Below are 25,312 nucleotides of genomic sequence, written 5' to 3' on the forward strand. Positions count from 1 at the left end.
TATTACAAATCTCAAATTGTGGAAGTACAGAGGCAAATAAATAAACAATGGGTCTTTGTCCCAAACATTCTGGAAGGCACTGTAATGTGACACTCAAATTGCACACCAAGCAGAGAAAAACAGAAAATTGGGTGTTTTTAGGATTGTTTTCTCTGGAACGTCAGAAGTTGTAGGGAGAGGATAGAAGTATATAAAATTATGAGAGGCATAAATAGTGTAGATAGTCAGTATTTATTCACAAAATGCTGGAGGAACTCAGCAGGTCAGGCAGCATCTCGGGAGAGAAGGAATGGGCGATGTTTCGGGTCGAGACCCTTCTTCAGACTGATGTCAGGGGGGCGGGACAAAGGAAGGATATAGGTGGAGACAGGAAGATAGAGGGAGATCTGGGAAGGAGGAGGGGAAGAGAGGGACATAAGAACTATCTAAAGTTGGAGAAGTCGATGTTCATACCACTGGGCTGCAAGCTGCCCAGGCGAAATATGAGGTGCTGTTTCTCCAATTTCCGGTGGGCCTCACTATGGCACTGGAGGAGGCCCATGACAGAAAGGTCACACTGAAAATGGGAGGGGGGGTTGAAGTGCTTGGCCACCGGGAGACCAGTTTGGCCAACGCGGACCGAGCGCAGGTGTTGAGCGAAGCGATCGCCGAGCCTGCGCTTGGTTTCGCCGATGTAAATAAGTTGACATCTGGAGCAGCGGATGCAATAGATGAGGTTGGAGGAGGTGCAGGTGAACCTCTGTCTCACCTGGAAAGACTGTTTGGGTCCTTGGATGGAGTTGAGGGGGGAGGTAAAGGGACAGGTGTTGCATCTCGTGCGGTTGCAGGGGAAAGTGCCCGGGGATGGGGTGGTTTGGGTAGGAAGGGTCGAGTGGACCAGGGAGTTACGGAGGGAACGGTCTCTGCGGAACGCAGAGAGGGGATGGGAAGATATGGCCGGTGGTGGGGTCCCGTTGTAGGTGACGGAAATGTTGGCGGATGATTTGTTGGATTCGCTGGCTGGTGGGGTGTAAGGTGAGAACGAGGGGGATTCTGTCCTTGTTACGAGTGGGGGGAGGGGGAGCAAGAGCGGAGCTGCTGGATGTAGAAGAGACCCTAATGAGAGCCTCATCTATAATGGAAGAGGGGAAGCCCCGTTTCCTGAAGAATGAGGACATCTCTGTGTGAAACACCTCATCCCTAGTGTGAAACACCTCATCCCGGGCGCAGATGCGGCGTAGACGGAGGAATTGGGCTTAGGGGATAGACTTTTTGCAGGAGACCGGGTGGGAAGAAGTGTAGTCCAGATAGCTGTGCGAGTCCGTGGGTTTATAGTAGATGTCAGTCACTAGTCTGTCTCCTGTGATGGAGATGGTGAGGTCCAGAAACGGGAGGGAGATGTCGGAGATAGTCCAGGTATATTTAAGGGCAGGATGGAAATTGGAAGTGAAGTGTATGAATTCAGTGAGTGCTGCATAGGTACAAGAGGTAGACCAATGCAGTCGTCGATGTAGCGGAGGTAGAGTTCAGGGATGGGGCCGGTGTATGCCTGGAACAGGGATTGTTCGACGTACCCGACAAAGAGGTAGGCATAACTAGGGCCCATGCGAGTGCCCATAGCTACGCCTCTGGTTTGGAGGAAGTGGGAGGAGTCAAAAGAGAAGTTGTTAAGGGTAAGAACCAGCTCTGCTAGGCCCTCTGTGTAGATAGTCAGAACCTTTTTCCTCAGGTGGAAATGTTTAACACTAGAGGGCATAACTATAACGCGAGGAAGTTTAATTGAGACGTGTGGGGCAAGATCTTTTTTACACGTTAGACCCATATCTAGGGCGGCACGGTAGCGCAGCGGTAGAGTTGCTGCTTTACAGCGAATGCAGCGCCGGAGACTCAGGTTCGATCCTGACTACGGGTGCTGCACTGTAAGGAGTTTGTACGTTCTCCCCGTGACCTGCGTGGGTTTTCTCCGAGATCTTCGGTTTCCTCCCACACTCCAAAGACGTACAGGTATGTAGGTTAATTGGCTGGGTAAATGTAAAAATTGTCCCTAGTGGGTGTAGGATAGTGTTAATGTGCGGGGATCACTGGGCGGCACGGACTTGGAGGGCCGAAAAGGCCTGTTTCCGGCTGTATATATATGATATGATATGATATGATCTATCTGCGCCTTCCACTTCCAAGGTGCTGTAGAAATCTTTATAAAAATTATGTAATTGTAATTATCTTCTGCTCGGGTTTGGCTGGAATCCTGCATACTGGATTTCCATTCAGCAATAGCACGAGCAATTATTATATCGATAAATATATATACTTTGATCTTTCTTACCTGCGGAAACAATGTTTTTTTATTCTCTAAAATATAATTGATTATTTGTTTTTTTAAATCATGTTTTCCTTGAGCAAATAGGTAACAGAGAATAAATTATTCGAAAAATAAATGGAACCGAACTGATGGAGATGATCTGCAAATTGATTGCATAGATTTGATGGGCCAAATGGTCTCCCCTTACCTTTCATTAGAAAATGTATGAAATATTACAAGAAAAATTTGGACAATATTGAAAAGTCATAATAAAACATCAGATTGAGTTTTGAGTAACTCAGTGTTGAGTTTACTGACCAAAAGGTATCACAAATGAAGAGTAAATAAAACTGCAGATTCTGAAAATCTGAAATTTTAGAAAGGAAATATTTAGTTGGTCAGACCACTTCTATGCTAATGATTTAGGTTGAGGACTTTTTATCAGAACCATAATTGCAATAAAACTCTAATAATCCATCATCTTTGTTCAGAAATCCCACAGGTTTGGTATCTGGTACACTGGGGCCCTAGTTCTTGTGCTCCCTTAAAACATACCAGGACCCCATCCCACACTCCCTTTAAACTTGTTGCAGTCCCACTTCCAACCTCCCTTGAAACTCACGAGGCCAAAGTTCCCAAATCTGCTTTATACTCCCTGGCACTTCAGCTCCCATATTCACTTTATTTTCCCTTGAGCTCTCGTTCCCATGCTCCCTTTAAACTTAATGGGACACTATTTCCCATACTCCCTTTAAACTTTCCTAGTTTTGTTTGCCTTCCTCCCTTGAAATGAACTAGGGCTGTTTCCATGCTTGCTTGAGACTCGCCAGATTATCTTTGCCAGGCTTCCTTTAAACATACCAGATTCATCAGAAACGGTATATTACTGTGTAAAGCCTTGAAAAAGGCAAATTAAATGTATTTGGAGTATTCATTGGAATAATGCGCAATTGTCCAGAAAGCCTGCCAAAGTGGCACCAGCTGAGGACTGAGCAGACTAGATTTCACGGAGTTCTATACTTCTAGTTCTGATAAAAGGTTTGTTCCTCTTTGCATTGATTGCCTGATCTGCTGAATATTTTCACTATTTTTTGCTTTTATTACAGCTTTGAAAATGTCACACAAAAATATTTTAAAGACATTACCTGTTAGTTAGATTGGTGGACATTGGAAAAATTACATTTGGTGGTACAGTTGTATGCGACAATGCACTTGGGTTTTGTGTTATTGACACTGGTGGCTGTACAACTCCATTCAGAGTTCCCACAAATCCATTGACTGCCAGCTGGTTTCCTGGTAAAGTTCCCATCAACCCACCAACTGAAGACACCGTGGGCATGGTGGAGGCCATCGTCTGCATTCCACCAGCAAGTGCTCTTGACATACAGTTAACCCCTTGCAGAGCTGGACTTTGTCCAGAAGTCGTTGGACTGCCCCGGGAAGAACTGCCAGTGCTATGTCCACAGGAGGTTCGTTCCTAAAAAGGGAATACTAGACTTTAATAAAGAGCTTGTTTAAATAGTAATTTAATATGGCAGTATGTAAATTGATTTAAACATTTATACGGTATCTTAAATTCAAATAGCTCCCCTAATGAATACAATCATTTAAAAGTAATGGAGGTAACAGAAAAACATTGACAATTTGGGATGAGAGGGTCAATAGTAGGGCTAAAAGCCTCGATTATAATCTGGAAACCACAGAGCATAATTCAGAGCACAGGAATTCAAGGAATAAACAATCTGTGCTGAAATGTGGGATTTAATAAAAATGTGATGTGGTGAGGCCATGAAAGAATTTGGAAATGAATATGAGAACTTTGAACCATAGTCTCAAGATTTATTGGTCGTTTTTGACCTATGGGACGATTGGTGATTCTGATGACAAAATTATGGAAGAATTGCATCTTTGAATGATGCTTCAAAAGTAAAAAATATAACTGAAGTATGATTACTGATTTTAGCAGTATCTTCATTCATAGAAGTAAATAGTTTAGATATTACGAAATAAGCTAAGCTGAATGAAATTGAGGATCATGTTCATTGGTATTGGTTTATTATTGTCACATGAAGTGAAATAATATTAAAAACTTTGTTTTGCAAGCTATCCAGGCAACTCCTATCATAAAGGAGTACATTAGTTATGAAAAAGAGAAAATAAAAATAGAGTGCAGAAAATGCTGCTACAGTTACTTAAAAAGTGCAGTTACATAAAGGGTGTCGTAACACCTCGCGAGGGTGCGATTGGAAGATCAATAATTCATTTATAACACATGGAGAGGTCTATTCAAGGGTCTCTTAATAGTGGGGAGGAAGCTGTTCTTGAATCCATGGTTTGTGGTTTCAAGCATTTGTATCTTCTGTCTAATGGGAGAGGGGATGAGAAAATGATCAGGATGTGAGTCATCCTTGATTATGTTGACCACTTTCCCGAGGCAGAGTGAAGTGTAGGTGGAATTAATGGGAGGGAATTGGGTATTCGGAGGCGACCCAAGATTCCAGTTGCAGCATTTACAGGCCAAGGCTGCAGGCAGGGTCAAAAGTGGATTGAGAGGATTTGAGAAGGAAATATTAAGAGGTAGGAGGCATTTTGTGTTATAACAACATCAAATCTTCTTGAAGGATGTGCATTACTATATGTGGGGTGATCGATGAGTACAGGGTAAGCTTATTAAGAAGAATGAGATTACAGCTTTGAAATTAAAGAAGTGTGGCGGCTCCCAAGGGTCGGGCCATACCACTACCGACCCCTCGGCACGGGAATGGACCAGTCCAGGGGGGCGGTCCTGTACTAGGTATATAAGGACAAGGTTTTGGGCGCAAAGCTATTCCAGCAGACTCGACCAGTCTGATAACTGAGAAATAAACCGAACGCCCCAAAATACCTGGCTCCTCGCCTTTATTTCTGGCCTCTCTCGAAGCGCCACAGAAGCAATATTTATCGGTTTAACCAGTTATGGTAAAATAGGTGCTGATGGATGGAGATTGGAATTCATTGCAGTTATGGTAGGTTCAGAGAAAGTCAGACTAGATTCAGAGATTGGGAAGAATGAGAACATAGAACAGTATAGCACTGGAAAAGGCTCCTAAGAGAAAACAAAGTGCTGGAGTAAATCAGCAGGTCAGGCAGCATCTCTGGGGAACATGGATAGGTGATGTTTTGGGTCGAGGCCCTTTTTGAGACTCATCCTCTTAAATTCCCCTATCATATCTACTTCTACCACACCTCTGGCAGCATGTTCCAGGATCCCTTGCAGATGTACAAAAAAACTGGCCCATGCACCACCTTTAAACTTTGCCCATCTCATCTTAAAAGTCTTTGACATTCCCACCCTGGGAAAATGGTTGTGACTGACTACCCTATTTAAGCCTCATAATTTTAAATACTTCTATCACGTCCCTCCTTAACCTCTGATGTTCAACAATCCAAGTTTATCCAACCTTCCCTTATAGCCAATACCCACTAATCCAGGTAACATTCAGGTAATCTTCTTCTACACTCTCTCCCTCGCCTCCATAACCTTCCAGTAATGGGGGTGACCAGAACGGCAGACAATACCACAAATGCGGCCTAACCAAAGTCCTAAAAAGCTGCAGCACGAAATCCTGATTCGTATACTCAATGCCCTGATTGATGAAGGGAAACATTCCATATGCCTTCCTTACCACGCTACTGTCACCATTTTCAGAGAGCTATGGCCTTGGACCCCGATCCCTCTGTTTATCAATGTTATTAAGGGCTTGCCATTATTCTTCCCCTTACATTTGATCTTCCAAAGTGCAACACCTCACATTTGCTCAGATTAAACTCCATCTGTTATTAATCTGCCAATGGTGTAGCTGATCTACACGCCTCTGTATACTTTGATAGCCTGTATTTTCTGCAACTCCACTAATTTTAGTTCATCTGCACAATTACTAACCAAGCTAACTACATTTACATCCAAATTGCTTGTGGGTGTGTGTGTTTATAGATGTGTATGTAAATGTATATATAATATATATCGAACAACAGAGGTCCTAGCACAGATTCCAATGGAACTCTACTGGTCACAGACCTAGACAGAATAACACCCTTCCACCACAACACCATCTCTTCGAGCCATACGCCAATTTCAAATCCAAATGCCATTGCACCATGGATCCTGTGCATTTTAATCATCTGCATCAACCTAAAATGAGGGACTTTATCAAATGCCTTACTAAAATCCATGTAGATAACATCCACTGCCCTGCCATCATTGATCACCTTTGTCACCTCCTCAAAAAATTCAATCGTTCATAAGGCATGACCTGCAGCAGACTGCCCCTAATTAACCCACTGTCTTCCAAATGCGAGTAAATCCTATCCTGAAGAATACTCTCCAACAGATTTCCTTCCACTGACTTGTAAGTTTGCTGGCCCATCATTTCCTTCTTAAACCAAGGAACATCCTTGCCTTTTCTCCTGTCCTCTGGGACCTCAGCTATGGCTACAGAAGATACAAAGATCTTCGTAAATGCCTCTCTCAACAACCAGGGATAGATCCCATTAGGACATGGGGAGTTATCCACCTTAGTGATCTTCAAGAGCCTCAACACAACCTCCTTCTTAATCTCAAACAGCCCTAGCATATTCGTATTCCCCTTATTGATCCGCTGTCCTCCACGTCCTTCTCTTCGGTGAAATCAGATGCAAAGTACTCATTTGGTACCTCGTTTACACCCTTTGACTCCAAGCATAAATTCTCTCCTTGAGTGGTCCTACTCACTCCCTGGATATCCTTTTGTTTTTAATGGACAAATAAAAACCCATGTGGTTTTCTACTTGCCAAAGACTTTTTATGTGCCGTTTTGGATCTTCTAATTGCCTGCTTGATTTCTTTCCTGCTTGCCCTATCTGATTTAATATTCTAAACTTTATGTATGCTTCATTTTTCTTTTGGACTAAATTTAAAACTTCTTTGCTTATCCAAGGTTCCCTTACCTTACCATAATCCTTACTCCTTACTAAAACATTCTGGTCCTGAACTCTGATCATTTCAATAATCTGTCTGCATATCTGTTCTTCTTTCTTCCTCTGGCTAAAAGGAGAATTATTGTATAATTCCATGAAAGTTATTTAATCTTTCTTATTTTTTAGCTCTATCTATATAGAATCAGTGGACAAACTCGCCAATATGTAATCTCTAAGTGCCACCATGATATTCTCCTTGATCAATAAAACAACTCCAGTTCATTTACCTCCATCTCTATCAAGTATGAAAGATTGAAACCCTGGGCCATTGAGCTGCCTGTACTGTCCCTCTCAAAATTCAGTCTCTGCATTGGCCACAACATCATAGTTCCAGACACTGATCCAGGCTCTAAGTTTGTCTCCTTTATCCACGACACTCGTTGCATTGAAAAAATATGGGTTTTGCTGCAGTTCAGGTGCAACCCATTCCTCTTGTACATGTTACCTCTGTCCCAGAAGAGACCCCAATAATCCAAAAATCTGAATCCATGCCCCCTGCACCAACTCGTTAGTCATGCAGACATCCAACCTATCTTCCTATCCCTAACCTTCATGTGACACTGGGTGCAATCCAGAGATTACTACCCACGGCATCCACTTTTTAACCTTTTGCCTAACTCCCTATATTCACTTTGCAGGACTTCATCCCTTTTCCTACTTAACTCATTTGTGCAACGTGCATAAAGACTTCTGGCTGCTCACCCTCCTTGAGAATGTTCTGCAGCCACTGTGAGATGTCCTGGATCCTGGCATATTCGAGGCAACACACACCATTCTGGAGTCCCGCTTGCAGCAATAGTGTCTCCTCACTCTACCGACTAACGAATCTCCTATCACAGTCTGTCTTCATCCTTCCCTGCGATGCCAGAGCCAGGCCTGGTGCCACAAACATGACTGCTGCTGCTGCACAACCCTACACAGTGATCCCAACAGTAACCAAAAGGATATACTTGCTTTTTAGGGAAATGGCCACAGGGATTTCCTGCTCTCTCTGCCTACTCCGTGTCCTGGTTACTCATCTACTTTCTACCTCCAACTTAGGAGTATCATTTATGATCCTCTCATTCTCCCAGATGCTCCCAAGGTCACTAACCACAGCTACAGTCCATCACATGGTCTGTCAGGTGTTGCTGTTTGATGCACTTTCCACTGGTGTAGTCCTCAGGAACATAGGAGGTCTTCCAGGCTTCCCACATTCCCATTGAAGTATTTAGTATTTTCAGCAAAGATGTCTACAAGATCTTAGAACTTGGCATTGTTATTTAGAATTAAGGAGACTGGGAGAGAAAACCAAGATCTGCAGCAACACACGGATTGGTGACTGTCACGGATTCAGCAGGCAAAGTTTTGGAAAAGTTGGCTTTTGAAGTTTAGAAGGATGGTTCTGGATTACTTGAAATACCACAGATTAGTCTTTATTTTTAGCAGTAGAAATGTTGAAATACCAGTGATCATGCCGGTGAAAGAAAAGTTGTATAGACGGAGGTATGGTATTGCTGAAGCAATGGCTACATCATGTTTGCACTTAGTTTTCAAAATTTGAGGATGCTCATTTTAGGGTGGAAGACAGAGGATATGAGGAACATAGTTATTGGAGACAAAATGTAAGTGGTTCAGAGGAAAAGGATTGGGCAACTGGAAACAAAGTGGGATTCAAGATTGAGAAGAGGATTTATTTGGCACCTACCAACACCTACTTCAAGTTTGAGAGAGAAATAGAACTGGAGGTGATACAAGCAATCAAGGATTGCCTAGTCAATGATTGTGACTTGAAGTAGAGGGTCTGCTCTTATGCTAGTCATAAATTATTTATGAGAGTGGCATTATCAATTAATTAATTAAACAATTAATTAATACTATGTAAAAATCATTATTAAAATATAAACCTGGTTTGACAATTGATGTGAGCTTTCAGGCAGAAAACTGTTGCTCAGATGGGGACCTTTACTGCTGTGCAAGGATGTTGTGTTGTGGACTACAAGAGAATAAACAAAGACATTTAGATATTGCAAACAAAATAACCATATTCAAATTGATTTAAAGTAGTTTGAAGTAATAAAAAAAACATGTAAAACAGAATATCACTAACCAGCTTGTACTGTGAATGGGTGGATTTGAGTTGCTAAACTGGTATTCGAACTCACAACTGGAAAAGGTACTGAGAGCTGAGCATTGAGAAGCTGGAGGCGTTCCTTCTTAGCTGTCAAATTCTTAATTTGATCCTCTAGCTGCCGATTTTCAACTTGAAGCTGGTGCAGAGATTTCAACATGTCCAAAACTATTTTAAAGAAAAAATAAGAAAAATTATTAATTAAAATTGAGCATTATTAATAGTGGACTCAAATTAATCTCATCGATGTCACAAGTTGCAAGCTGTGGATTCTATAAAATTAAAATCAGTTCAATGCAGAGAAACAATGCAATTCATTGCAAAGAAATAAAATTGCAGATATCAGGGAAATTAACTGAATGGGGAATAGAACATGCTGATAAAGTTCTTTAAAACAGAGGGAAGAGGAGAAAGAAAATAATTGAAATATTAAAAGTGGGAGTGCAAGCTGAAAAGATACTTCCAATTACGAACTACCTAATTTAAAAGCAAAGGATTGAGTCTAAATCTGTTCACTGGCGATTTGTATGGTTTATATGGCACTCATTAGAGGGAGTATATTAGAGTTAAAACAGGAAACAGCTTAACTGCAGAGAAAGAACCCCTACAAAATTGAGCCGTTAACTGGAACTGGTAAGTTTAGGGGATCTAATAAATAATTTGAATTTAAAGATCATGAAAAATTTAGGGGGTGGCAGAGGGAAAGATGAAAATATTGTTTCCTTTGGTTGGTGAAGTTAACAAAAGAGTATGGTGTTGCCATAATCACCAGAGTGGCAGGCCAGTAATTTTTAAATGTCAAGTCAGAAGGGTTTGCAACCCTTTAACTTTACAGAATTGTTACAACATAACCATTAATGACTATCATATATTTTGAAATGGAATTGCAAATTTATTTGGAAACATGCAAAAGTAAATGAAGAAATATCATGATTGGACAGCTTATTTTAGTAATCATGTAGTTTATTGTACTGAATGTTTACTTCCAGTACAAAGGCAAAACTGTACTGATTGCATAATATTCAGATCAAATCACTGAAAGTTCATAAATTACTCAAAATCATTAAATACCATTATTTTGCAGGTGAAAAATTTGTCAACTTAGGAAGGATTTACAAGTAAAATTTGGTCAAATTAATGGGTCCAATTTTGTATTAATTGAAGAGATGATGTTTGCTGTTCACTTCTAAGGAAGCTGTCAACAATGATTTAGTGAGTTTCAAGGCACTGATTTCCTCCATATAAATGCAACCTTCAAAGCAGTAACAAGAAATGGACAGGATGCACTTTGAAGTAATTTAACATTTTTTTTTAACACAAGTCAGCGAGAACATCAAGTAGCTATGTTATGTTTTTCTCAGTCACGTAAAATGCATGAACTTCACCAAATCAAAACCCAAAACAAAAGCAAATAACTTGGTTTATAATATGGTAACCAGAAAGAAAACATGGAATAGCTGATCATTATGCTTCTTTAATTCATGTTCCATTAAATAAGATATAATTTAAAATCACATATGGATTTAAATTATCTTGTAGGGTTGAATAATTTTTTTCAAGTGGAAAGCTCCACAAGTCAAAGCAGGCTTTGATCACAATCTGTGAAAACTGTTAATACCTTGCTGGTGAAGTCAGGTGTTTTGACAAACCTTGCAAATAACAGTAGAACTTAAAATAAAACTACTACAATGACAGTTAACAAGTATGCTTGGTGAAGGACTTTCAAGAAAAGTATGTGATTTATTCAGTTGTTTAAACATACACGTAGAACATCGACAGAATTATAAGAACAGCAATACATGAATTATAATAAGGGTCTCTTTAAAAAACAGGAAATATAAATATAAATCTTTTGTATGTGCGAGAAACATTACTTAGCAAAGAAAACATTTATGAATACATACCTTCACCTGGACTGCTCTGTTCAAATAGAAACTGCTGTCCTTCATTCCGCTGCCTTTCCAATAATTGTTCTATACTGGATGCAACAGGAGGCAAGTTTTCTAAGACACTGTTACTTGACTGATCATAACGAATTTGCAAGCCACCTCCAGGAGATCTGTTTGAAAAGTTAAGATTTCCAGATTTAACAAAAATCAGAATGATTTGTCTGAATAACACTAGTAAATATACCATTAAAAATAAAAATGGAAGGTAAAATAAAAGATGTGTAGACAGACAAAAGGGGACTCAGCACTGATTCTTATGCATATCAATGGTCACAGGACTCAAATCTGAAAAAAAAATCCTTCCACTTTCACTAAGCCAATTTTGTATCCAATTGGCTAGCTCATCTTGGATCCCATATCACCTCACCTTTCAGTCCAAATTACTAAGCGGGGGCTTGTCAAAGGCCTTCCTGAAATACATGTAGCCAATGTCTATCTTTCTACCCTTGACAATCATCTTGGTTACGGTGCCCTCCATAATGTTCGGGACAAAGACCCATCATTTATTTATTTGCCTCTGTAATCCACAATTTGAGATTTGTAATAGAAAAATCACATGTGGTTAAAGTGCACCTTGTAAGATATTAATAAAGGCCATTTTTATATATTTTGGTTTCACCATGTAGAAATTACAGCAGTGTTTATACAGAGTCCCCCCATTTCAGGGCACCATAATGTTTGGGTCACAGCAATGTCATGTTTAGTATTTTGTTGCATATCCTTTGCATGCAGTGACTGCTTGAAGTCTGCGATTCATGAACATCACCAGTTGCTGGGTGTCTTCTCCGGTGATGCTCTGCCAGGCCTGTATTGCAGCCATCTTAACATTATGCTTGTTTTGGGGGCTAGTCCCCTTCAGTTTTCTCTTCAGCATATAAAAGGCATGCTCAATTGGGTTCAGATCAGTTGATTGACTTGGCCACTCAAGAATCGACCACTTTTTAGCTTTAAAAAACGCTTTTGTTGCTTTAGCAGTATGTTTTGGATCATTGTCTTGCTGTAGAATGAACCACCGGCCAGTGAGTTTTGAGGCATTTGTTTGAACTTGAGCAGATAGGATGAGACTATACACTTCAGAATTCATTATGCTACTACCATCAGCAGTTGTATCATCAATGACAATAAGTGAGCCAGTACCTTCAACAGCCATACATGCCCAGGTCATAACACCCCCACCACTGCATTTCACAGATGAGGTGGTATGCTTTGGATCTTGGGCAGTTCCTTCTCTCCTCCATACTTTGCTCTTGCCATCACTCTGATATGTTATCTTCGTCTCATCTGTTCACAAGGCATTTTTCCAGAACTGCGATTGCTCTTTTAAGTTCTTGGCAAACTGTAACCCGGCCATCCTATTTTTGCAGCTAACCAGTAGTTTGCATCTTGCAGTGTCGCCTCTATATTTCTGTTCATGAATTCTTCTGCGGACAGTGGTCATTGACAAATCCACACCTGACTCCTGAAGAGTGTTTCTGATCTGTCGGACAGGTGTTTGGGGATTTTTCTTTATTATAGAGAGAATTCTTCTGTCATCAGCTGTGGATGTCTTCCTTGGCCTGCCAGTTCCTTTGTGATTAGTAAGTTCACCAGTGCTCTCTTTTTTCTTAATGATGTTCCAAACAGTTGATTTTGGTAAGCATACGGTTTGGCTGATGTCTCTAACAGTTTCATTCTTGTTTCTCAGTCTCATAATGGCTTCTTTGACTTTCATTGGCACACTTTGGTCCTCATGTTGATAAACAGCAATAAAAGTTTCCAAAGGTGATGGAAAGACTGGAGGAACGACTAGGTGCTGAGAGCTCTCTTATACCTGCATTAAGGAGGCAATTAAACACACCTGAGCAATGACAAACACCTGTGACGCCATGTATTCCAAACATTACGGTGCCCTGAAATGGGGGGACTGTGAATAAACACAGCTGTAATTTCAACATGGTGAAACCGAAATGTATAAAAATACCCTTTAATAAAATCTGACAATGTGCCATTTAACCACATGTGTTTTTATTCTATTATAGATCTCAAGTTGTGGAGTACAGAGGCAAATAAATAAATGATGGGTCTTTGTCCCAAACATCATGGAGGGCACTGTATTTCTTCAAAAAACACGAGATGTGCTTTTCCACGACAAAGCCAAAAACCAAAACAGTACACCATAGCACCACAATTTTTGACCCACTTTACTCACCATTATCCGGGGCATATTATGTAACAACTCTCATTCAAATTGACGTCACAATGCGACCCGCACGTCTTCAAGAGATCAGCTCGCTCTCCCCACTCCCACCCCAGACCTTTAACTAATGCGCTCCCCAGCGCCGCCCCCCGCCCCGTGCACAGCCGCCCGTCCCGGCATGCCTCGCGCCTGATATTCCTCAGATCGGGCAGCACTGACCACCAGGAGGTGTAGTCGCCTCTCCCGCACCTGCCACCCACCCGACTGACGGCAGTGCCGTGCTCAGTGCTTTCCACTCCCCTTTCCTCTCCTCCCTCGCACGAAGGAGCTTTAAGCGCCGTTGCCGGGCCCGCAGGAGGGGGGTTCCGAGTCGGTGGAGCGGAGGGTGGGGGTAGGAGGGGGAGTGGGGGTGGGGGAAAGGAGAGAGTGGGGAGGAGAAAGTGGGGGAGAGTGGGGGTGGGGGAGAGTGGGAGTGGGGGGAGGAGGGGTGGGGGGAAGGGGGACAGTGGGTGTGGGGGGCAGGGGAGGGTGGGGGTGAGGGGGTTGGGTGTCAGGGTAAGAGTGGGGGTGGGGGGGAAGGGGGACAATGCGGGGAGGGGAGGGTGGGGAAGAGGGGAGAATGGGAGAGGGGGTGGGGGAGGTGAGAGTGGGGGTGGGGAGGAAAAGGAGGGTTGGGGAGGAGAGAGTGGGGATGGGGAGGGGTGAGAGTGGGGGTGGGGAGGAGGGCAGGGTGGGGTGAGGAGAAGGGAAGAGTGGGGGTGGGGGAGAGTGGGGGTGGGGAGGAGGGAAGATTGGGGGTGGGGATAGCGGGGTGCGGGCAGGGAGAGTGGGGGTGGGGAGGAGGGCAGGGTGGGGGTGGGGAGATGGGATGAATGGGGTGGGGGAGTGTGGGGGTGGGGAGGAGGGAAGATTGGGGTGGGGGGAGAGTGGGGTGCGGGCAGGGAGAGTGGGGGTAGGGGAGGGAGTTGGGGATGAGTGGGGGGGAGGGGGGATTAGGGGTGGGGGTTAAAATGGGGGTGGAGGTAGGGCTGGAGGGAGTGGGGGTAGGGGAGGGGCAAATGGGGAGGGGCAAATGGGGGTGGGGCAGGGGAAGGGCAAGTGGGGGTGGGTAGGGGGGATGGAGTGGGTCAGTGGGGGGAGGAGGGGGGATAAGGGGGATTGAGTGGGGGGGTTGAGGGTGCTACAATACAGGAGAGGCTTTGGGGCCAGGGCTCACTCAATCACACCCTCTCCCCTTCCCTGTCCCCCCTCTACGAGGAATGGGCCCAATGGGTCCACTTGGTCTAGTATATATATATATTTCAAGACATACGTTCCCCACGTTAATCCGACAGAAACCTATCCTCCCCGTAGTTACTCTTTTGCTCTAAATAATTTAGGATCCTTCTTTACCCTCTCTGCAAAGGATATCTCATTCCCCATGTTGTCATCTTTATTTCCTTCTTAACTGGATATTATATCCCAATTTCTATTTTCCTAAACAGAGACGCAATATCTTTCATCGTCCAGGGTTCCCTAATCCTGACAGCCTTGCCCTTGACTAAAAAAGAAACATGTTAGCCCTGAACTCTCCAAATCTCACTTTTAAAAGCACCCACTTGTCAGTCATCCTTTTACCAGCTAATAGCCACTCCCAATCAACCTGTGCAAGTCCCTGTATAATGTCATTAAAATTAGTTTTGTCCTAATTTAGGACTTTAACTTCTGTACCCATCCTACCTTTTTCCACAACCTCTCATCTGCCACATCCCTCCCTCCCTCTCCCCACCAGACTACAGGTGCTCCCCGGCTAACGATGATGCTTCGACTTGCGATAGTTCGGCTTTGTGATGGTGCAAATGGCAGCAACCCTTCGCGAGCCGTGTATTAAATGCATTTCGACTTACAATATTTTCTGTTTCCGATGGGTTTCTCGGAACGGAACCCCATCGTAAGCTGAGGAGCACCTGTAGTTTAAACTGTTCTGAGTGGCTTCAACAAATTTTCCTGCCAAGATATTGATAATCGACCTATTTCTCCTGAAGGATTCCCAATGATTCACTTGAGAAGAGACATATTTAAGCAATTTTAAACAATCCCAGTGCAGATGTTGTTGGTGATGTATGAGAAATGCTAGGTTAAGATTTGGCGTATTTAGCTACTTTTAAAAGTACAGGTCTTTTGCATGTTGATCATTCCAGTAAAGGACAGTAGGATGCTTTGAAAGATTATCCCTTTTTCTCCTTATTACCATCTTAATTATCCACCACCTTTCACATTAAATTTGAAAAGGCTAGAACTTCCTGAACTGATCCATTATTTCTGGGAGATCGCTTTCTGCCTGACAGCATTGAACTAATCATTAATTATCCGTAACATATTACCACTAATTCCACAAAATCCTTTTTTTCTTCTTGTATAAAATTTCCCTGACTAAAGTTTTGTGAATGTCCAAATAAATGATACTTACTGGTCTATCCTCGTCGCAAAAAAATCAGATGCTATTACATTGATATGAATTGGTAAGGCATATTAGTATTAAAGATGCAGCATGGAAACAGGCCTATCGGCCCACCGAGTCCGCGCTGACCAACAATCACCCATACACTAGTTCTATCCTACAGGGACAATTTACAGAAGCCAATTAACCTACAAACTGCACATCATTGCAATGTGGTAGGAAACTGATCCCCCAGAGATAGGTGTTCAGTTGAAAACAGGGTTCTCAAAGTAATCACATCGTTGGTTTAAAACGTAGCTGTCGGTACTGCTTCTTCGATTGTTTTACTCTTACAAGCATACCAACAGCAACGATATTCTGAGACCACAGCATTCTAAGTAATACACCAAAATACCAGTTTAGATTGCATATTCAGGACTAGTGTGGGATTTAACTACAGAATGTGCAGCACTATGTTTCCCAGTCTTTCCTTCTAATCTCCCTTCCACCACCACTGTCACCCCAGAGTCAAATAGATTATCTCATACGTGTAGTGGGGATTGACAATGACATCTGGGTGAGAGCATGAAGGGAAATTAGCAATATGACCCATGCTATTTCATTTATCGCAGATAATAAGGAAAATATTTTAAATATGTGCATTCAACTGGATATACATACCGCGGTGAAAGACTTCCTCTTGGTGAATTGCTCCTCCCAGGAACACTGTGGCCATTCTCCAAATCTTGTTCTGAAAAGTTAATAAAGTTACTCAACAAAATTGTTCAGGTAATTATCGTGAAGAAATTATTTTAGTCCAGATTATTTATAACGATCTGCTATACAACCTTTTGTCTCACTTCACATTTAAACCATTTGTTAAAATGAAAGGAAAAAGAGGAAAGAGCCTTTAAATGTGTTGCAGATTTGGTCACAGAAATGGACTATTTCCATATTATATTAAAATCCTAGGTACTAAATTTGCAATAAAATATGCAGGTAAAATTGAAAATTCATTTGCTATGTCTCAATTGGAAACAAAAACTGAAGAGAACTAAAATTAAGTAGCAAGCACCTCTTTTCAATAATTACATTTTCTAATGTGGGAAGGAACTGCAGATGCTGGATTACACTGAAGATAAACACAAAATGCAGGTGTAACTCAACGGGCAGGTAGCATCTCTGGATAGAAGGAATGCATGATATTTTTGGTCGAGATCCTTCTTCAGGCCAAATTTTCTAGCCCTTCTTTCCCTTTATTTTGCACATAAAACTGCTTTTAAGTCATGGAGAAATCCTGATGAAGTCTCCCATGGGTCAATGCGTTCCTGCGTTTGTCCATTGCAAAGGAGAAGTCTTCTTGCATTTCAGACATTGTGCCCAAGGCAGAACCAAGTCATGCTGAGCATAATGCAGCTGAACTACTATCTACCTCTTTGGTGACCCTCGGACTATCTTTGATCGGACTTTGCTGGCTTTACCTTGCACTAAACATTATTCCCTTATGATATATCTATACACTGTAAATGGCTCGATTGTTTTCCTGCTGACTGGATGCACGCAACAAAAGCTGTTCACTGTTCAGTACATGACAATAAACTAAACTGATCCAGTCCCTTGGCTTTACAGCAGCCAGAGCTAATCCACACCAAGCAACCCATTGATTTAAAAGTAGATTGCTAAACTTTGACAGGTAAACTAAGTGTTTTGCTGTGATTCATTTTTAACAAAATAGTATTAACCTTTTAAATAGCATTACAAGGTTTAAATTAAAATGAGTATTCAATTTAAAGTTTTAAATCTATCTCAAATGGTTTTAAACATTTCTGGTATTTAAAAACAGTTAACAAAATAAACACCCTTCAGCAGCATGAACTGCCAACAGACCATGGGAGCTAGGATCTAAAACAGAAGCCTAATTGCTGCTCACTGACCACTTCACTTTGCAGGACCAGGTATGGTAGCAAGGCTTCCAGCCCAATGGAATCACAAGATAGTAGAAGGAAAATGCAAATGCAGAGATTGCTCTAGAGAGGTGTAAGCAAGATCAGGTATAATACAACTGAAATTGTTCCAAGTGGCAACTCTGTACATGCCATCCAATCTTCTTTAATTATTCAATCAAGACAAAGTCACAGTTAAAACTAAACAAGGAATTGCTTTCGATTGATAAAACACAAATCTTTGGTAAAACGTGCTGTGTAATGTGGGTATAAAGCATTAGCAGACCAATAATGCACATCCCATTTCTGTTTTACTCTTTTGACTGCTGGCATGAGATAAATCCGTGAAACAAAAAAAACTTGCACAAACTAATCATATAGTTAAATGTTAAAATGTCATTGGCTGACATTGGAAAATTGTAGTTTCATGATAACAATGGCAAAATAGTGGTGTATTTATTTTTCAGCCCCACACGGAGGATATAGGGGACAACCAGTCTTAGAATACCAGGTCTAAAAATAATCTGTGGGTTATGATAGCCTAGTAGTTATGCAACAGGACTTATTCCCCAGAAACTGAGCTGAAATCCAAGTCAGTGATAATACTAATGTGGAACAGAAAATAAACATTAAAAGCATAGACGAGTGAAAAACAACAATCAACTGGCTGCCTAGATTACCTTTTATGTAATAGAGCTATACAACATGGAAACAGGCCCTTGAGCATGCCGATCAAGTTGGTGTTCTGGACTAGTCTTTTTGCCCACATATGGCCCTTACCCCTTATATGTCTTATACATAAAGCTCTACTCCTGACTCTTTAATACCATTATGCTGCAGCTTGATCATCCAGGCCTCATAGTATTCACAAGGAACACAATTGTTGTCCAGCAACAGCTGGCTTAAATATTGTTGCTATACTTCCTCATTAGGAACAACAGAGTGCTACTAAAATTTTCTTGCAGCACATGGATATATCTGTGCTAGTGATTGGTGCTGTGGTGTATGCTACTCTTCAAATTCAGTAGGGTGATTGGATTCTTCCTTGGTCTGCGGATAGAGTAAATAATAAATTTAAAATAAATAACACAATCAGATATTAGACTGTTATTGCATGTCTATTTTGGTTTGACCTCAATGTATGCATATGTTACATATCATGCACATCACTGAATATAATCCAAATGACATGACACATACCATATGTCCAGTGCTGTTCACCAAGTGCAAGCAACCCCACATGTTTCAAGCTCTCCCTGCCAAAGAGTTTCATCATATGGACTCACAACTTATGGTCTTGTAGTGTACTGTCTCTTCCACCCTGAGCCCTCCAATTATATGATAATTTTTCCTGCAAACATAAGAGTAGTGGGGATCAAGATATCCCAAATTCGCCATGAAGTATTTCCTGCGATACATTTCCTTCATGCCATGCACAACTATATGGACATCTTACTTCATAAATACTTTTTAAAAATGTGCATACACGTTACAGACTTTTTTTCCTTTAAGAGCAAGCATAGAAACTTGCTTTTTGGCGATGGAGTCCACCCTACTAATCCCATTCTTATTCTGCAAATATTCCCATCAACCTCCTCCCTGCTTCTACCACTCGCCCACATGCAAGGGGCAATGTACAATGGCCAAATAACTTGCCAACCTGCAGATTTTGGGGATGAGAGAAGAAACCAGAGCACCTTGAGTCACCCCCACATGGTCACAAAGAGAATGTGCAAACTCCACAAAAATACTACCGGAAGTCGGGATTAAACTTGGGTCACTGGAGCTGCGAGTTAGTAGCTCTACTAGGTAGCTATGCCTCTGTGTGGCACAGACCAAAGGTAATATAAATAGTCATGTACTCATGTTACATTGAAAACCCATTTTAGAGATATTGGCAGAAGAATAAACACTGCCAAATATGCCAAAAAGAATTTCTTTGTCGTCTTCGAACAATGATGAGAAATCTTTTACATCCACTCAAGAGGGCCTACATTAAATGACAACAGCTTTTAACCATACTGCTAGCCCTAAATGTAAAAACAGACAATTCTGAGCAAGTCAGACCCTCTCTAAAGAGGGAAATAGCTTAAGGTTTAAGATCAAAGATTTTTTATCAACTGTTTAGGAAGGGACTGCAGATGCTGGTTTAAACCGAAGACAGACACAGGCAGCATCTCTGGAGGGAAGGAAGGAATGTTATTTCATTCATTGTTCTTTATCTCTCTACATCATCGTATATATCTGTCATTTCCCTAATCCCTAACTGGTCTGAAGAAGGGTCCCGACACGAAAGATCACCCATTCCTTCTCTCCAGACATGCTGCCTGTCCCGCTGAGCTACACTAGCTTTTTGTCAATTAATTGCTTCTCTCTGCAACGATGCTATCTGATCTGGAGATTATTTCAGTGCTTTATATTTCATATTTCCAGCATTTACAGTTTTTAATGTCATTTTAATACTATACATCAATTCTCATGTGATTTTAAGAGTAACTCTCTTATTTTGTTCTTGATATTTCAGATCATTTTACAAGCTCACTCCATACATTTAACCACAGCTCCACATACCAAATTTTCATTATCTCCATAACTCAAATGAATTTGAAATGTATCAGTCAGCAATTAGATTTATAGACAATAGGTGCAGGAGTAGGCCATTCAGCCCTTCGAGCCAGCACCGCCATTCAATGCGATCATGGCTGATCACTCTCAATCAGTACCCCGTTCCTGCCTTCTCCCCATACCCCCTCACTCCGCTATCCTTAAGAGCTCTATCCAGCTCTCTCTTGAAAGCATCCAACGAACTGGCCTCCACTGCCTTCTGAGGCAGAGAATTCCACACCTTCACCACTCTCTGACTGAAAAAGTTCTTCCTCATCTCCGTTCTAAATGGCCTACCTCTTATTCTTAAACTGTGGCCCCTTGTTCTGGACTCCCCCAACATTGGGAACATGTTTCCTGCCTCTAATGTGTCCAATCCCCTAATTATCATATGTTTCAATAAGATCCCCCCTCATCCTTCTAAATTCCAGTGTATACAAGCCTAATTGCTCCAGCCTTTCAACATACGACAGTCCCGCCATTCCGGGAATTTTTCTATTATTCTGTTCCAGAGTCAACATTTTGGATGAATAAACTTTGATATTAACACTAGTTAAATAGCGAAGTAGCTGCTTAAAGGACATAGAACATGAAAATAGTAGAGTTCATCATAGGAACAGGCCCATTGACCCACCACATCTGCACCAACCATAATGTCAATCTAATTAATCCCATCTGTGTGCACATAGTCTGCATCTCTCTATTCCCTGCCTCTCAATGTGCCTGACTTTATACCTTTTTAATGTTAGGTCAAAGTTTGCATAGCATTGAGATAATCAAGCCGAACAGGGCAGTACTACAGCATAGCCAGTACAGCCGTTTCCTCATAGTGCCAGAGACTCAGGTAAGATCCGAACCTTGAGTGCTGTTTATGCGGAGTTTGCAAATTCTCCCTGTGACCGTGTGGGTTTTGTCCACGTGCTCCAGTTTTCACCCACATTCCAAAGGTATGCAGGTTTGTAGTTTAATTGGCCTCTGTAAATTAGGGAGTGGATGTGAAAGTGGGATAACGTAGAACTAGTGTGAATAGGTGATCGATGGTCGATGTGGTTTCAGTGGTGAAAGGGCCTGTTTCAATGTTGCATCTCTAAACTAAACAAAGGTACAAATGAAAGGACCATTCAGAAACCTAATAACAGAGGGGAAGAAGAGGTTCCTGAGTCTTGTGGTGCGTGCTTTCAAGCTTTTGTATCTTCTGCCTGATGGGAGCGGGCAGAAGAAGGAATGGCTGATGTAGGTCAAGTCCTTGATTATGTTGGCTGCTTTTCCAAGGCAGCACGAAATGCAGATGGAGTCAATGGAGGGGAATCTGGTCCCTGCTCTATATCCACAACTCTGTGCAATTTCTTGTGGTCTTGGGCAGAGCTGTTCCCAAACGAAACTGTGACGCAACCTAACAGATTGCTTTTTATCATATCTACTTCTACCAACTCCCCTAACGACATGTTCCAGGCACCTACCACTCTGAACAAAAAAAAACGGCTTGCACATCTCCTTTAAACTTTCCCCCTCTCACCTTAAAGATATGCATTATAAGTATTTGACATTTTCACCTTGGAAAAAGAAAATCTCTATCTATCCTATCACTGTCACTGTCTCTCATAATGTCATATACTTGTATCAGTTCAGCCCTCAGCCTCCGACGCTACTGAAAAAACTCATCACGTTTATCCAACTTCTTAAAGCTAATATACAAGTAACATATTTGTGAACCTCTTCTGCACTGTCTCCAAAGCCGCCCTCCTATAATGTGGCAAGCAGAATTGCATACAATGTCCAAATGTGGTCCAACTGAAGTTTTGTACAACTGTAATGCGACTTTCAGCTTTTTTACACTGTGCCCTAGCCGATGAAGGCAAACATGCCAGTTCACTTTCGATATCACCCTAACCACTTGTGCTGCCATTTCAGAGAGCTCAGGAGTCCTGTGTGTATAATTTAGTTACAATTTATCATGTATTTTCAGCTCACTGAAGCCAGCCTTATTCAAATAAAAAATCTCAGTGAACAAGATGAAAGGGAGAAAAACAAATTAGTCATTATTAGCTCCACATTCACACATTAGACTGCAAACTAAATTTGGTGCAACATTTAATGTGCTGCACTTGTATTGAAGAATACATAGCCACACTCCTAAACCTTTCCTTCTGCTGAAATGTTTTACTCAAACATTCCTCTGCTCGTTTTATTATGTTATCTCTTTGACTTCTTCCTTTACCTGCCATGCCTGGAGTACACTGTGCGACAGTAAATCAACTCTCTTTCCTTTCTTTTGTGGTAGTTTTTATTTATATAAATGGCCCATGTGCTATGGCTATTGAGGGTATAGAAATGCATCCTTACGGAATTCACAAATCACTGTCCTAAAATTTATTACAGAATAAAATTCACTGTCAGGGAATTTGAGTGAAATAAAAGCATATAAATCAACAATGATTTTTTTTTCAACTCACATTTCTTGATCCAAGTGGGTATGGGTTATGGAAAATAAATTGCAACATGAACTGTTTTCTATGAATACAGCCCTTCCTTGTAACTTATTAGTCACCTGTCCTACTTTCTTCACCCCAGTTTCCTCCACCTCCCTTTACCAGTCCGGTTCACTATTTTATTTATAATTTCTGCTTAGACTCTGGTTCTGGGTCAGTTCAACTGGAACCTGTCTCAATGCTCAGTTTTTTCCTATTCCAAGTACAAGTGTCATTAACACATTAAACACAAACCGTATTTCTCGCACTATTTGTTCAACCATATTGCTCACCTTGCTAATCTCTTTATCATAATGCCAATTTATATAAATACCATGCAGAGATTTGTAATCCTTCAGGTTCTCCAAATCAGTCGTACAGCATAGAAACAAACACTGCAGCCCACCATGTCCATGGTTTTAGATTCAGTGTTATGCGGAAAGGTTTCTCGTTATTCATCTTACCATGTCCTCATAATTTTATACACTTCCATCTGGTTTCCCTTAGCTTCCTCTGCTCCAAGGAAGCCTCTCCGTACTCTTCTCATCACATGGTGAATTTCCTCTACAAACTCTCTAATGCATTCACGTCCTTCCAATTGTGCGGTGATCAGAACTGCACACAATTCTCCATCTGTGCCCTAACCAATGTTTTATAAAGTTGTACTATGACCATCATATTCTTATTTTTATGTACCAGTTAACAAGGGCCAGCATTCTGAATGCCTTCTTTGCCACGTATCCATCCGTGCTGCCACCTTCAGGGATCTTTGGACATATGCACCAAGGTTTCTCCTTTTCTCACTGCTCCCAAGAGCCTTACCTTTCATTGTCTACATCCTACTCGACCTCCAAAATGCATCGACTCGCACTTAAGAGATCAAATTCAATTTGCCATTGCTCTGGGAGGGGGGAAGGAAACTTGGGATGTTGATGATGGGGGATTCCGTGGTGGTAATGTCAATTAATGTTAAGAGTAGGGGAGGTTGATTCTCGTACTGGAGATGGTCACTGCCTAGCATGTGTGTTGCATGAAGTTTAGTTGCAACTTATACATCCATATCTGTAAATTGTCTAGGTCTTGCTGTATGATCTGTTTCATTTTGTAGAATTATGAATGATATTCAATACTGTGGAACCATCTACAAAGTGTCCTACCTCTGAACGTTATGGAAGGTAGATAATTGTTGAAAAAGCTTATCATGCTTAAGACTAGAACAATGCCTTGAGAAACTCCTGAAATGAAGTTGATGGACAGGGGTGACTGACATACAGTAATTATAAACCTGTTCCTTTGTGTGACATGCAAATGTAAACACTGGCCAAGAAGAACAAGGTGACATGTCTCAATATACCTACCGATTGGTGGCACTACCAATCTGTGGTGATGAAGTACTTTAAGAGGTTGGTTATGGCGCATTTCAACTCCTACCTTAGCAAAAATCTGGACCCACTAAAATGTGCCCACCCGCACAATAGATCAATGGGGAATGCGATCTTGCTGGCTCTCCACTCTGCAGTGGACCATTTGGACCATAAGAACACACATCAGGCTATTGTTCATCGACTATACCATCATCCCTTCCAAACTTGTTACCAAGCTCAGGGAGACACAAAATGCTGGAGTAACTCAGCGGGACAGGCAGCATCTCTGGAGAGAAGGAATGGGTAACATTTCGGGTCGAGACCCTTCTTCAGATTCAGACCCGAAATGTCACCCATTCCTTCTCTCCAGAGATGCTGCCTGTCCCGCTGAGTTACTCCGGCATTCTGTGTCTACCTTCGATTTAAACCAGGATCTGCAGTTCTTTCTTACACACCAAGCTCAGGGGACTGGGTCTCTGCACATCCATTTGCATCTCAGCCCTTGACTTCGTCATCAAGACACAACAATCCGTACAAATTGCCGACAACACCTCGTCCTTAATAACCATCAGCACCCGAGCATCTTAGTCTATACAGTCTATACCCATGACTGTATAGCCGGCTCCATCTCCATGGATACAGTTATTACCCATGAATGTATAGCCGGCTCCATCTCCATCTTTAAATTCACCATTGTTGGATGAAAATTATGAGTCAGAATATAGGAGGGAGATCGAGCGTCAACTGAATGGTGCCAGAACAACCACCTTGCTCTCAACATCAGTAAGACCATGGAGCTGATTGCTCACCTTAGAAGAGGAAGACCGAGGATCCACGAACCTATCATCATCGACAGGTCTGTGTTGGAAAGAGTCAACAAATTCAGGTTCTGGGGCATGCATATTTCTGAAGTTTTTTCGTGAACCCAATAACTTGATACAATCATAAAGAAAGCTCATCAATGCCTCTAATTCCTTAGAAGATTGAGGAGATTTGGTATGTCGAT

The 25,312-nt window shown here is 41.7% G+C and overlaps 1 protein-coding gene across 6 annotated transcripts in view; it reads right to left on the reverse strand.

Annotated features, from left to right (window-relative positions):
* Positions 1–25,312, reverse strand: part of mllt10 (MLLT10 histone lysine methyltransferase DOT1L cofactor) — a 195,559-nt gene that overhangs the window by 19,071 nt on the left and 151,176 nt on the right. For all 6 annotated transcript variants that reach the window (XM_078416353.1, XM_078416338.1, XM_078416346.1 and 3 more), the window contains 5 exons: positions 16,609–16,678; positions 11,288–11,442; positions 9,363–9,551; positions 9,160–9,248; positions 3,424–3,755 (listed from right to left, as the gene is read on the reverse strand). In XM_078416353.1, coding sequence (XP_078272479.1) covers positions 3,424–3,755; positions 9,160–9,248; positions 9,363–9,551; positions 11,288–11,442; positions 16,609–16,678 — 835 coding nt within the window. The remainder of the gene's footprint in view (positions 1–3,423; positions 3,756–9,159; positions 9,249–9,362; positions 9,552–11,287; positions 11,443–16,608; positions 16,679–25,312) is intronic.

This window comes from Rhinoraja longicauda, chromosome 2, assembly GCF_053455715.1.
Source record: "Rhinoraja longicauda isolate Sanriku21f chromosome 2, sRhiLon1.1, whole genome shotgun sequence".
In the NCBI taxonomy this organism is placed as follows: Eukaryota; Metazoa; Chordata; class Chondrichthyes; order Rajiformes; family Arhynchobatidae; genus Rhinoraja; species Rhinoraja longicauda.